The 16,461-nt window shown below is 34.0% G+C and overlaps 2 protein-coding genes across 9 annotated transcripts in view; both read left to right on the forward strand.

Moving 5' to 3' along the window:
- zgc:113278 overlaps positions 1 to 16,461 on the forward strand; it is an 852,580-nt gene that overhangs the window by 489,387 nt on the left and 346,732 nt on the right. The gene's annotated exons all lie outside the window — the stretch shown is intronic.
- raf1a (Raf-1 proto-oncogene, serine/threonine kinase a) overlaps positions 1 to 16,461 on the forward strand; it is a 68,337-nt gene that overhangs the window by 3,950 nt on the left and 47,926 nt on the right. For 4 of the 7 annotated variants that reach the window (NM_131439.2, XM_017353505.3, XM_021469730.3 and 1 more), the window contains 4 exon segments: positions 1,012 to 1,124; positions 3,596 to 3,698; positions 3,801 to 3,958; positions 6,733 to 6,825. In NM_131439.2, the coding sequence (NP_571514.2) occupies positions 1,012 to 1,124; positions 3,596 to 3,698; positions 3,801 to 3,958; positions 6,733 to 6,825 (467 nt within the window). 7 annotated transcript variants of the gene reach the window in all.

Consider the following 16,461-nt stretch of genomic DNA (forward strand, 5'->3'; position numbering starts at 1 on the left):
AAAGGGGCTAACAAGTTTGTCCCTAAAATGATGTTTAAAAAATTAAAACTGCTTTTATTCTAGCCGAAATTAAACAAATAAGACTTTCTCCAGAAGAAAAAATATTATCAGACATACTGTGAAAATTTCCTTGCTCTGTTAAACATTGTTTGAAAAATATTTTAAAAAGAAGAAAAAAAATCGAAGGGGGCTAATAAGTCTGACTTCAACTGTATATATATATATATATATATATATATATATATATATATATATATATATATATATATATATATATATATATATATATATATATATATATATACAGTTGAAGTCAGAATTATTTGGGCACCTGTTTATTTTTCCCCAATTTCTGTTTAATGGAGAGAAGATTGTTTCAACATATTTCTAAGCATATATATATAGTTTTAATAACTCATTTCTAATAACTGATTTATTATATCTTCGCCATGATGACAGTAAATAATATTTGACTAGATATTTAATGTAGAAAAAAAAAATCAAAAGGGGGCTAATAATTCTGACTGTGTGTGTGTGTGTGTGAGTGTAATTTAAAGGTTATTAAACTTATTAACTAATTGACTTAGGTAAGCCTTTAATTTATAGGTATTAGCTACAACTGCAGCATTTAGTGGTCAAAATAGACATTGATACAGACAGTAAAACTGATGCTAACGCTGATATGAGGCAGTTTTGTTACAATCTTTATAAGTTTGTGCAGGATGTAAAGCTAAGTCTTTCGGAAGACAGTATCTCAATTTATTGTAGACTTAATTTATTGTGAACTTTCACATTTACAAACTACTTCCATCAGTAAATGCATAAAAGAGGCACCTTAAATACCATTTTAAGATTTGGAGGATGACATTTTCAGGCTGTCTTTCAAGCACTTGCTGCAGTTAAAGTAAAAAAAAAAAGTAGTAATGTTTAAAAGAATGGGAAGTGAAAGGCAGTTAAAAGCAGTACATGTGTATGGTCTTGTGTGTGTTTATGTCCACGCTCCCTCTGAAGGTGAATGTGCGGCCAGGCATGACGCTCCACAGCTGTCTGATCAAAGCGCTGAAGGTTCGAGGACTCCAGCCGGAGTGCTGTGCTGTCTTCAGTCTCCATCCTGGACAGAGAAGGTCAGGTCAAGTTCATTTATTTATAAAGCACATTAAAAACAGCCACAGGCTGACCAAAGTACTGCACATAACACCAAACTGCATGTAGAGAAAAAAATACTTAAAATCAGGAAAATTTAAATCCAGAAGATTAACAGATTAATAATACGAAACAAAGGAATGCGTATGATATTAATAAGCCAGATTGAACAGATATGTGTTTAAAAGTGGTTTAGTAATGATAAGCGAAGGTGTCACTCTAATCTCATGTGGAAGATTGTACCATAATGCCAATTTCAGACTGCATGATTTTAGCCATGATTTTGACTCGCTGACAGGTTTTGAGAAATTGCCGAAATCGGTGCTCGTGCACGTAAGTGACAATCACACAGTATAAACTAGAGATCTGCGCGGGACTAAATTTTGAATCCCGCTTCCGCCCGCACCCGCCAAGTTTTAGCCCGTACCCGACCGCTCCCCTTACATTCAGCATTTGTTGTCCCGCTGCCTGACCCGCCCTGTTTTCTACCCGCCGCGCCTGATCCCGCAAAAGAGCGGGGTGGAGAACAAAACCGAAAACCACCCAGCTATACAGAGTCCAGACAGCCTATAACAAGCTGTCTGCATAAACATACACAAACACATAAGCACCAAGCACACACACACAGACAAAGCTCTCTCTCTCTCTCTCTCATTCGCGCGCACACGCACTAACACACACACACACCTCTCATTCGCGCGTGCGCACACACACCAATACTCACACACAGCAACAAACAAGCTAAACACAGCATCGCGCTATTTCATTTACACACATACATACGCGTGCTCGCTCGGGAGTCGGGAGCGATATTGCTAGACGGCCCGCTCCCGTCCCAAATTAAACCCGTTACCGACCGCTCCCACGCTTTATTCGGAAATTTGTTCCCGTGCCGCAGAAACCTGGTCGGGTGCCGCGGCTGTCCCGTGGAAGTGCAGACCTCTAGTATAAACTATCAAAGATGCGTTCTGAGAGAATCGCAGATGAGTTGCCGATGCCTGTAAGATATTTGGCGTGCTGAATATCTGGAGCTGTCGGCGATTCGAATCATGCCGGATGAAATGAGTTCTGACTGAAAATAACATCGTCGATCACCTACAGCCAATGAGAGAGCAGCATTCACTAGTGTGTGTACCTGCAGGCCAGCGGGAGGTTGAGGGAGATGTTAAAAACGCTTATTTTTAGTTTATTTGGACCCGAGAAATGGAGGAAAAACTAGTGAAGGCTTGACAGGAGCACCAGTGTCTGTTTGACGTTTCATACAGAAATTAAAAAAGAAAGTTGAGGAGAATTTACTAATTCCCTTCAAACCCAGGTCAGCAAATATGTAAATTTTCTACCCCATTAAAGGCTTCTTTTTCGTTATGTAGTTAATAACAAAATATATACGACTTGTTTTTGGCTGTGAGACGTAGGCTGTTTCTCAATTCCAAGAACGCAGAGAACGGACTTGCATTCTTGTGGAGTGCGGTCTTGCCTGGTGTCCTCGAAAGAACGAACTCAGGAGACCGCGAGGGCAGAGAATGCGTCCTTTGACAAATGGGATGCTGCGTTCTTCCTGATGGTCACATGACCTTCACGTGTTTTAAATAGTAAATTATTTAAACATTACAGCAGTCACACAACGGTTTACTGTTTCTCCCCTCTTCAAAATATATACTGTGCATAAAAACATTATAAATATACTCTGCACAATATAAATAAAACAGATTTTAATACGAATTTCAGCAAACAAACACCCTTAATGTGTTTATTCCTTTATTAAGATGTCCATATTAATGTTTACTTTCACCGTTTCATTTAGGGAAACTCCTGAGGTAAATAAGTGATATCTCTGAACTTTAATAATAAATCGAAATAAAATGCTGCGCTTCCCACCTCCAGTCGCAACGACTTCTGGGACTTCCAGAGCGGGTTCGCTGCTCAAGTCTGCATCAGTGCGTCCTCGATATTAAGAACACATCCGGGAAGTTTCACGCGTCCTCCGTACTTGCGGTCTTCAGGATGAAAACATGTTACGCAGTTAAACCATCATCTTCAGAACCACTAATAAAAGGTACCAGACAAGATTTGTTTATGACAAATTCTGACCCTGCACAACCATTCAGATGTCACAGCGGAAACTGATACTCAATCAAAGCAGCATTATCTATTGTCCAATTTTAATGAGCCTGTGCAAACTGTAGTCTCAGTATCCTAATAATTAATTCCGTGTGACTTCATGGCCTGTTGGCAGTTATGAATGCTGTGAGCAGTCCAGTCATTAATATGAATAACTACTCGGGACACACATCAGATAAACATTTACCATACACAGTGTGAACAGTAAGTCATTTAGATTTGGTTCCAGTCAGAGGCACATATAATTGAATTTAAACTAACAGCGTGCACAATGATTCAACAAACTGCTCTAGCTTCATCTCCTGAGCTAATGTCTGTTTTATGTTTGCAGCAAGAAGTCTCGCATGGAGTGGAGCACAGACTCTACCTCACTCATTGGGGAGGAACTTCTCGTGGAGGTTTTAGACCATGTTCCTTTAACAACACACAATTTTGTGAGTGCTACAGTTGTTTGTGCCTACATTTTATCTGTCTTGACCATCTCTTTTCATAGTTAAAGCACTGAGGTTCCTGTATATATTTTATTTTCTTTTCAGGTTAGAAAAACATTTCTCAAGTTGGCTTTCTGCGACATATGCCAGAAGTTCCTGCTGAATGGTTTCCGGTGCCAAAGATGTGGTTACAAGTTCCATGAACACTGCAGCACAAAAGTGCCCACTATGTGTGTAGACTGGACTAACATCAGACAACTTCTGTGAGTCTCTCTTCTATGAGTTTCATGAGTTTTTTTTTTAGGAATCGCTTTTGTAAAATTGATTCAGCGATTGTTTTCTCAAGATTTACTGTCCATTAATAAACAATCGATTTGATTTTAGATAAGATTAACTGCAATATTCATATCATTTTGCTGAGGAAAGCTCCAAAATGTTCACATCAGTTTCAATTAAATTATATTAAATTCATCTTTTTTTCTATCGCTTTCACTATGTAGACTGTATGGTGGCCCAGTAGTGCACAACACTTTTCTTCATAGCAAATTAACAGGCAACTTGACTGTTGCATAAAAATAATAGGTTATTTTTATGCAACAAGCAAGTTAAATGAATTTTAAATAAAATAAAAAAAATGAAAGAGGGCGACGCAGTGGCGCAGTAGGCAGGGCTGTCGCCTCACAGCTAGACGGTCACTGGTTCAAGCCTCGGCTGGGTCAGTTGGCGTTTCTGTGTGGAGTTTGCATGTTCTCCCTGTGTTCGCGTGGGTTTCCTCCGGGTGCTCTGGTTTCCCCCACAGTCCAAAGACATGCGGTACAGGTGAATTTGATCGGCTAAATTGTCCATAGTGTTTGAGTGTGAATGAGTGTGTGTGGAAGTTTCCCAGACATGGGTTACAGCTGGAAGGGCATCCACTGCGTAAAAAAACATGCTGGGTAAGTTGGCAGTTATTCCGCTGTGGCGACTCCGGATTAGTAAAGGGACTAAGCCGAAAAGAAAATGAATGAATGAATGAAAACGAAAGAGCTAAGGACTAAAACCAGCTAACATTTTCTTGAATAAACCGTGTTACAGTGATGTACATGTGTACAAATATGTAATGTCCGAAAAAGCCTTTTTTAGAGGTGTTTTGACAGTTCAGAGCCACCATACAAGCGAAAAGCTAAATACAGATAGTATTACTTTAAAAAATGCGGCATAGATTCTTCCTACTTGGCGTTTTAGATTCTTTTGAACACATGTAGCTGCTGCTTGTCAATCAGACAACGCTTCATTGCAGGAAAAATGATTGATGAAAAGTTTATGATAAACGGCAGATTTATGATTAAGGGTGCAGATTTGCCCTCGGAGTCAGATTTTGATACAAAACCTGAGCGTTGAGCAGATAACTTTACAGACAAACACAGAACATAATATAAAGACAGACAGGCGGTGAGTTTAGAGCCCCTACACTGGATTCACCTCCCCCCTGCTGCTGTGTGAAGGTTGTCAGATCAGTGTGTGTGTGTGTGTGTGCGGTGACAACCCTCATGCACGCTCCTTATAATCAATATGAATATTCCAATCAAACTGAATACAATCTTACATCAACAACACATGGCAACGCGTTGATAAGAACAAACAATCTTAGTAGATTACAAACAACCCAACGAGTTGTTTAGCATGTGTGCATTGCTACTGTTTTGTTTACACATGTAATATTTTTTTCCTGAGGGGATTTAAACCAAAATACACAATGACACTCAATCAAACATATCTACAATGATAAGGAACATGGCTACTTACTGAGTTATTAATGCACAGCAACACCACATGAAGAAAGGACGGACTTTGAAGTAATAAACAATGTGAGAAGAGCTTCATTATAGTGCACTGGACAAGTCTAAACAAGTTCTGCCCACACGTGGGCGAGACAGGCAGTTCTGTACAATTACGTAACTTATCGGCTTAAAGATATCGGCCTAATTTTGACACCAGACCGTGGACGATAATCTTAAAAATAGCATTTATCGGCCAATAACAATATGGCCACCGATATATTGTGCATTCCTAATTCAGTTTAATACAAGTGTCACCACTGAAGGCTGATGCAATGGAAAATAAAATCAGAGGAGTTTGGGTGTATTGGAATGAGTAAATAACCAAAGAAAAGATATAAAAGAGGCCACTGTTGTTTTTTTTCCATATTCCATATGTTGTTTTTTGCCAACAAGTCTGTTGCTACCATACAGTCTATTTTTAAATGAGATTTGTCTTAGGAAGTCATTTTGGCCGTGCACACAGAGCTTATTTCCCTATTCAGTCAGTTATTTCTGGGGAAAGATGGGTCACTGGTTCTTAGTGCTGGTTGCCAAGTAATGTTAATGAATGACTTCAGCACGATGTGCACCGCCTGCTGCTACTCTGGCTAGGTGAGGTCCACTTCCAGAGTACTTTAAGCTTGATTTGATTACAGGATTTGATCTGGCAGGAGACGAACCACACATGCTTTCCTCAGAATTAACATTTCTAGTCAAACGTAGCTTCCATTGATCAAAGAAAGAGGTTGACGATGTTTAATGTTTTGCCTCTAAGTGAACAAAAAAAACTGTATTAAGAACTTCATGTATATTGGGATCTTTTATATGCATAACTGTGCTAAATAAGAAGGCCTAAAGGCATAGTTAACACCAAAAAGGATGTTTACTCATTATTTACTCAACCTCATTTTGTTTCAAACCTTGAGTTTCTTTCTTTCTGTGTAATACTAAATAAGATATTTTGAAGAATGTTGGTAACCTTGTCTTCCAAAACAAATACTAAGGAAGCCTTAAGTGAAGTATTTCTTCAAAATATCCTTCTTTCAACAGAAAAAAGAAAGTCAAATGTTTTTAAAACGAGTAAAGGGTGAGTAAATGATGACTAAAGTTTCATTTTTGTGTAAACCATCCCTTTAAAAGGCTTAATTACACTAAACAACCCTACTTTAGAACAAATTGGGATTATTTGAGAATGTCTGATATTAAACATGAATTAATGAGTGCTACGTTGTTGACAGATTGTTTCCGACCCCTGGTGAAAGTGGGGCTCCATCTCTACCTTCACTCACATCTAGGAGAATGAGGGAATCTCTGACAAGGATCCCCAGCAGGTAAACACTGCCACTGACATTTGAGATTATATGAAGAAACTGATGTACACTAAATGTACACACACTGTTCAAGCCTTGTTAAGCCAAGATGAATATATAAGCCACGAAAAAACATCCCATTTTGGTGTTATTATAAAATATTGATGAAATATTGTTTCATTATAATATACATTTAAATACAGTGTAAATTCACTATTGTTGATCCTGGACCATCATCATCATTTAAATACAGTGTAAATTCACTATTGTTGATCCTGAATCATCATCATCATTTAAATACAGTGTAAAATCATTATTGTTGATCCTGGATCATCATCATCATTTAAATACAGTGTAAATTCACTATTGTTGATCCTGGACCATCATCATTTAAATACAGTGTAAAATCATTATTGTTGATCCTGGACCATCATCATCATTTAAATATAGTGTAAATTCACTATTGTTGATCCTGAACCATCATCATTTAAATACAGTGTAAATTCACTATTGTTGATCCTGGATCATCATCATCATTTAAATACAGTGTAAATTCACTATTGTTGATCCTGGACCATCATCATCATTTAAATACAGTGTAAATTCACTTTTGTTGATCCTGGACCATCATCATCATTTAAATACAGTGTAAGTTCACTATTGTTGATCCTGGACCATCATCATCATTTAAATACAGTGTAAATTCACTTTTGTTGATCCTGGACCATCATCATCATTTAAATACAGTGTAAATTCACTATTGTTGATCCTGGACCATCATCATTTAAATACAGTGTAAATTCACTATTGTTGATCCTGGATCATCATCATCTTTTTAATACAGTGTAAATTCACTAATGTTGATCCTGGACCATCATCATCATTTAAATACAGTGTAAATTCACTATTGTTGATCCCGGACCATCATCATCATTTAAATACAGTGCAAATTCACTATTGTTGATCCTGGATCATCATCATTTAAATACAGTGTAAATTCACTATTGTTGATCCTGGACCATCATCATCATTTAAATACAGTGTAAATTCACTATTGTTGATCCTGGACCATCATCATCATTTAAATACAGTGTAAATTCACTATTGTTGATCCTGGATCATCATCATCATTTAAATACAGTATAAATTCACTATTGTTGATCCTGGATCATCATCATCATTTAAATACAGTGTAAATTCACTATTGTTGATCCTGGACCATCATCATTTAAATACAGTGTAAATTCACTAATGTTGATCCTGGACCATCATCATTTAAATACAGTGTAAAATCATTATTGTTGATCCTGGACCATCATCATTAAAATATAGTGTAAATTCACTATTGTTGATCCTGGACCATCATCATTTAAATACAGTGTAAATTCACTAATGTTGATCCTGGACCATCATCATCATTTAAATACAGTGTAAAATCATTATTGTTGATCCTGGACCATCATCATCATTTAAATACAGTGTAAATTCACTATTGTTGATCCTGGACCATCATCATCATTTAAATATAGTGTAAATTCACTATTGTTGATCCTGGACCATCATCATTTAAATACAGTGTAAATTCACTATTGTTGATCCTGGACCATCATCATTTAAATACAGTGTAAATTCACTATTGTTGATCCTGGACCATCATCATTTAAATATAGTGTAAATTCACTATTGTTGATCCTGGACCATCATCATCATTTAAATACAGTGTAAATTCACTATTGTTGATCCTGGACCATCGTCATTTAAATACAGTGTAAAATCATTATTGTTGATCCTGGACCATCATCATCATTTAAATACAGTGTAAATTCACTATTGTTGATCCTGGACCATCATCATTTAAATACAGTGTAAATTCACTATTGTTGATCCTGGACCATCATCATTTAAATACAGTGTAAATTCACTAATGTTGATCCTGGACCATCATCATTTAAATACAGTGTAAAATCATTATTGTTGATCCTGGACCATCATCATCATTTAAATACAGTGTAAATTCACTATTGTTGATCCTGGATCATCATCATCATTTAAATACAGTGTAAGTTCACTAATGTAGATCCTGGATCATCATCATCATTTAAATACAGTGTAAAATCATTATTGTTGATCCTGGACCATCATCATCATTTAAATACAGTGTAAATTCACTATTGTTGATCCTGGACCATCATCATCATTTAAATACAGTGTAAATTCACTATTGTTGATCCTGGATCATCATCATCATTTAAATACAGTGTAAATTCACTATTGTTGATCCTGGATCATCATCATCATTTAAATACAGTGTAAATTCACTATTGTTGATCCTGGATCATCATCATCATTTAAATACAGTGTAAATTCACTATTGTTGATCCTGGACCATCGTCATTTAAATACAGTGTAAAATCATTATTGTTGATCCTGGACCATCATCATCATTTAAATACAGTGTAAAATCATTATTGTTGATCCTGGACCATCATCATTTAAATACAGTGTAAATTCACTATTGTTGATCCTGGACCATCATCATTTAAATACAGTGTAAATTCACTAATGTTGATTCTGGACCATCATCATCATTTAAATACAGTGTTAATTCACTATTGTAGATCCTGGATCATCATCATCATTTAAATACAGTATAAATTCACTATTGTTGATCCTGGATCATCATCATCATTTAAATACAGTGTAAATTCACTATTGTTGATCCTGGATCATCATCATCATTTAAATACAGTGTAAAATCATTATTGTTGATCCTGGACCATCATCATCATTTAAATACAGTGTAAATTCACTATTGTTGATCCTGGATCATCATCATCATTTAAATACAGTGTAAATTCACTATTGTTGATCCTGGACCATCATCATTTAAATACAGTGTAAATTCACTTTTGTTGATCCTGGACCATCATCATCATTTAAATACAGTGTAAATTCACTATTGTTGATCCTGGATCATCATCATCATTTAAATACAGTGTAAATTCACTATTGTTGATCCTGGATCATCATCATCATTTAAATACAGTGTAAAATCATTATTGTTGATCCTGGACCATCATCATCATTTAAATACAGTGTAAATTCACTATTGTTGATCCTGGATCATCATCATCATTTAAATACAGTGTAAAATCATTATTGTTGATCCTGGACCATCATCATTTAAATACAGTGTAAATTCACTTTTGTTGATCCTGGACCATCATCATCATTTAAATACAGTGTAAATTCACTAATGTTGATCCTGGACCATCATCATCATTTAAATACAGTGTAAATTCACTATTGTTGATCCTGGACCATCATCATCATTTAAATACAGTGTAAATTCACTATTGTTGATCCTGGACCATCATCATCATTTAAATACAGTGTAAATTCACTATTGTTGATCCTGGACCATCATCATCATTTAAATACAGTGTAAATTCACTATTGTTGATCCTGGATCATCATCATAATTTAAATACAGTGTAAAATCATTATTTTTGATCCTGGACCATCATCATTTAAATACAGTGTAAAATCACTATTGTTGATCCTGGACCATCATCATTTAAATACAGTGTAAATTCACTAATGTTGATCCTGGATCATCATCATTTAAATACAGTGTAAAATCATTATTGTTGATCCTGGACCATCATCATTAAAATATAGTGTAAATTCACTATTGTTGATCCTGGACCATCATCATTTAAATACAGTGTAAATTCACTATTGTTGATCCTGGATCATCATCATTTAAATACAGTGTAAATTCACTATTGTTGATCCTGGACCATCCTCATCATTTAAATACAGTGTAAATTCACTATTGTTGATCCTGGACCATCATCATCATTTAAATACAGTGTAAAATCATTATTGTTGATCCTGGACCATCATCATTTAAATACAGTGTAAATTTACTATTGTTGATCCTGGACCATCATCATTTAAATACAGTGTAAATTCACTATTGTTGATCCTGGACCATCATCATCATTTAAATACAGTGTAAATTCACTATTGTTGATCCTGGACCATCATCATCATTTAAATACAGTGTAAATTCACTATTGTTGATCCTGGACCATCATCATTTAAATACAGTGTAAATTCACTATTGTTGATCCTGGACCATCATCATCATTTAAATACAGTGTAAATTCACTATTGTTGATCCTGGACCATCATCATCATTTAAATACAGTGTAAATTCACTATTGTTGATCCTGGATCATCATCATAATTTAAATACAGTGTAAAATCATTATTTTTGATCCTGGACCATCATCATTTAAATACAGTGTAAAATCACTATTGTTGATCCTGGACCATCATCATTTAAATACAGTGTAAATTCACTATTGTTGATCCTGGATCATCATCATCATTTAAATACAGTGTAAATTCACTATTGTTGATCCTGGATCATCATCATCATTTAAATACAGTGTAAAATTATTATTGTTGATCCTGGACCATCATCATTTAAATACAGTGTAAATTCACTAATGTTGATCCTGGATCATCATCATTTAAATACAGTGTAAAATCATTATTGTTGATCCTGGACCATCATCATTAAAATATAGTGTAAATTCACTATTGTTGATCCTGGACCATCATCATTTAAATACAGTGTAAATTCACTATTGTTGATCCTGGATCATCATCATTTAAATACAGTGTAAATTCACTATTGTTGATCCTGGACCATCCTCATCATTTAAATACAGTGTAAATTCACTATTGTTGATCCTGGACCATCATCATCATTTAAATACAGTGTAAAATCATTATTGTTGATCCTGGACCATCATCATTTAAATACAGTGTAAATTTACTATTGTTGATCCTGGACCATCATCATTTAAATACAGTGTAAATTCACTATTGTTGATCCTGGACCATCATCATTTAAATACAGTGTAAATTTACTATAGTTGATCCTGGACCATCATCATTTAAATATAGTGTAAATTCACTATTGTTGATCCTGGACCATCATCATCATTTAAATACAGTGTAAATTTACTATTGTTGATCCTGGACCATCATCATTTAAATATAGTGTAAATTCACTATTGTTGATCCTGGACCATCATCATCATTTAAATACAGTGTAAATTCACTATTGTTGATCCTGGACCATCGTCATTTAAATACAGTGTAAAATCATTATTGTTGATCCTGGACCATCATCATCATTTAAATACATTGTAAATTCACTATTGTTGATCCTGGACCATCATCATTTAAATACAGTTTAAATTCACTATTGTTGATCCTGGATCATCATCATTTAAATACAGTGTAAATTCACTATTGTTGATCCTGGACCATCATCATTTAAATACAGTGTAAATTCACTAATGTTGATCCTGGACCATCATCATTTAAATACAGTGTAAAATCACTATTGTTGATCCTGGATCATCATCATCATTTAAATACAGTGTAAAATCATTATTGTTGATCCTGGACCATCATCATCATTTAAATACAGTGTAAATTCACTATTGTTGATCCTCGATCATCATCATCATTTAAATACAGTGTAAATTCACTATTGTTGATCCTGGATCATCATCATCATTTAAATACAGTGTAAATTCACTATTGTTGATCCTGGACCATCGTCATTTAAATACAGTGTAAATTCACTATTGTTGATCCTGGACCATCATCATCATTTAAATACAGTGTAAAATCATTATTGTTGATCCTGGACCATCATCATCATTTAAATACAGTGTAAATTCACTATTGTTGATCCTGGACCATCATCATTTAAATACAGTGTAAATTCACTAATGTTGATTCTGGACCATCATCATCATTTAAATACAGTGTAAATTCACTATTGTAGATCCTGGATCATCATCATCATTTAAATACAGTGTAAATTCACTATTGTTGATCCTGGACCATCATCATCATTTAAATACAGTGTAAAATCATTATTGTTGATCCTGGACCATCATCATCATTTAAATACAGTGTAAATTCACTATTGTTGATCCTGGATCATCATCATCATTTAAATACAGTGTAAAATCATTATTGTTGATCCTGGACCATCATCATTTAAATACAGTGTAAATTCACTATTGTTGATCCTGGATCATCATCATCATTTAAATACAGTGTAAAATCATTATTGTTGATCCTGGACCATCATCATTTAAATACAGTGTAAAATTATTATTGTTGATCCTGGACCATCATCATTTAAATACAGTGTAAATTCACTATTGTTGATCCTGGACCATCATCATTTAAATACAGTGTAAATTCACTATTGTTGATCCTGGACCATCATCATTTAAATACAGTGTAAATTCACTATTGTTGATCCTGGGCCATCATCATCTTTTAAATACAGTGTAAATTCACTATTGTTGATCCTGGATCATCATCATTTAAATACAGTGTAAATTCACTATTGTTGATCCTGGACCATCATCATCATTTAAATACAGTGTAAATTCACTATTGTTGATCCTGGATCATCATCATTTAAATACAGTGTAAATTCACTAATGTTGATCCTGGACCATCATCATCATTTAAATACAGTGTAAGTTAACTATTGTTGATCCTGGACCATCATCATCATTTAAATACAGTGTAAAATCATTATTGTTGATCCTGGACCATCATCATCATTTAAATACAGTGTAAATTCACTATTGTTGATCCTGGACCATCATCATCATTTAAATACAGTGTAAAATCATTATTGTTGATCCTGGACCATCATCATCATTTAAATACAGTGTAAATTCACTATTGTTGATCCTGGACCATCATCATTTAAATACAGTGTAAATTCACTAATGTTGATTCTGGACCATCATCATCATTTAAATACAGTGTAAATTCACTATTGTAGATCCTGGATCATCATCATCATTTAAATACAGTATAAATTCACTATTGTTGATCCTGGATCATCATCATCATTTAAATACAGTGTAAATTCACTATTGTTGATCCTGGATCATCATCATCATTTAAATACAGTGTAAATTCACTATTGTTGATCCTGGATCATCATCATCATTTAAATACAGTGTAAATTCACTATTGTTGATCCTGGATCATCATCATCATTTAAATACAGTGTAAATTCACTATTGTTGATCCTGGACCATCGTCATTTAAATACAGTGTAAAATCATTATTGTTGATCCTGGACCATCATCATCATTTAAATACAGTGTAAAATCATTATTTTTGATCCTGGACCATCATCATCATTTAAATACAGTGTAAAATCATTATTGTTGATCCTGGACCATCATCATTTAAATACAGTGTAAATTCACTATTGTTGATCCTGGACCATCATCATCATTTAAATACAGTGTAAAATCATTATTGTTGATCCTGGACCATCATCATCATTTAAATACAGTGTAAATTCACTATTGTTGATCCTGGATCATCATCATCATTTAAATACAGTGTAAAATCATTATTGTTGATCCTGGACCATCATCATTTAAATACAGTGTAAATTCACTATTGTTGATCCTGGATCATCATCATCATTTAAATACAGTGTAAAATCATTATTGTTGATCCTGGACCATCATCATTTAAATACAGTGTAAAATTATTATTGTTGATCCTGGACCATCATCATTTAAATACAGTGTAAATTCACTATTGTTGATCCTGGACCATCATCATTTAAATACAGTGTAAATTCACTATTGTTGATCCTGGACCATCATCATTTAAATACAGTGTAAATTCACTAATGTTGATCCTGGGCCATCATCATCTTTTAAATACAGTGTAAATTCACTATTGTTGATCCTGGATCATCATCATTTAAATACAGTGTAAATTCACTATTGTTGATCCTGGATCATCATCATCATTTAAATACAGTGTAAATTCACTATTGTTGATCCTGGATCATCATCATTTAAATACAGTGTAAATTCACTAATGTTGATCCTGGACCATCATCATCATTTAAATACAGTGTAAATTCACTATTGTTGATCCTGGACCATCGTCATTTAAATACAGTGTAAAATCATTATTGTTGATCCTGGACCATCATCATCATTTAAATACAGTGTAAAATCATTATTTTTGATCCTGGACCATCATCATCATTTAAATACAGTGTAAAATCATTATTGTTGATCCTGGACCATCATCATTTAAATACAGTGTAAATTCACTATTGTTGATCCTGGACCATCATCATCATTTAAATACAGTGTAAAATCATTATTGTTGATCCTGGACCATCATCATCATTTAAATACAGTGTAAATTCACTATTGTTGATCCTGGATCATCATCATCATTTAAATACAGTGTAAAATCATTATTGTTGATCCTGGACCATCATCATTTAAATACAGTGTAAATTCACTATTGTTGATCCTGGATCATCATCATCATTTAAATACAGTGTAAAATCATTATTGTTGATCCTGGACCATCATCATTTAAATACAGTGTAAAATTATTATTGTTGATCCTGGACCATCATCATTTAAATACAGTGTAAATTCACTATTGTTGATCCTGGACCATCATCATTTAAATACAGTGTAAATTCACTATTGTTGATCCTGGACCATCATCATTTAAATACAGTGTAAATTCACTATTGTTGATCCTGGGCCATCATCATCTTTTAAATACAGTGTAAATTCACTATTGTTGATCCTGGATCATCATCATTTAAATACAGTGTAAATTCACTATTGTTGATCCTGGACCATCATCATCATTTAAATACAGTGTAAATTCACTATTGTTGATCCTGGATCATCATCATTTAAATACAGTGTAAATTCACTAATGTTGATCCTGGACCATCATCATCATTTAAATACAGTGTAAGTTAACTATTGTTGATCCTGGACCATCATCATCATTTAAATACAGTGTAAAATCATTATTGTTGATCCTGGACCATCATCATCATTTAAATACAGTGTAAATTCACTATTGTTGATCCTGGATCATCATCATCATTTAAATACAGTGTAAATTCACTATTGTTGATCCTGGACCATCATCATCATTTAAATACAGTGTAAATTCACTATTGTTGATCCTGGACCATCATCATTTAAATACAGTTTAAATTCACTATTGTTGATCCTGGATCATCATCATTTAAATACAGTGTAAATTCACTATTGTTGATCCTGGACCATCATCATTTAAATACAGTGTAAATTCACTAATGTTGATCCTGGACCATCATCATTTAAATACAGTGTAAAATCACTATTGTTGATCCTGGATCATCATCATTTAAATACAGTGTAAATTCACTATTGTTGATCCTGGATCATCATCATCATTTAAATACAGTGTAAAATCATTATTGTTGATCCTGGATCATCATCATCATTTAAATATAGTGTAAATTCACTATTGTTGATCCTGGATCATCATCATCATTTAAATACAGTGTAAAATCATTATTGTTGATCCTGGACCATCATCATTTAAATACAGTGTAAATTCACTATTGTTGATCCTGGACCATCATCATCATTTAAATACAGTGTAAATTCACTATTGTTGATCCTGGATCATCATCATCATTTAAATACAGTATAAATTCACTATTGTTGATCCTGGATCATCATCATCATTTAA

The sequence above is a fragment of the Danio rerio genome, chromosome 23 (genome assembly GCF_049306965.1).
Source record: "Danio rerio strain Tuebingen ecotype United States chromosome 23, GRCz12tu, whole genome shotgun sequence".
In the NCBI taxonomy this organism is placed as follows: Eukaryota; Metazoa; Chordata; class Actinopteri; order Cypriniformes; family Danionidae; genus Danio; species Danio rerio.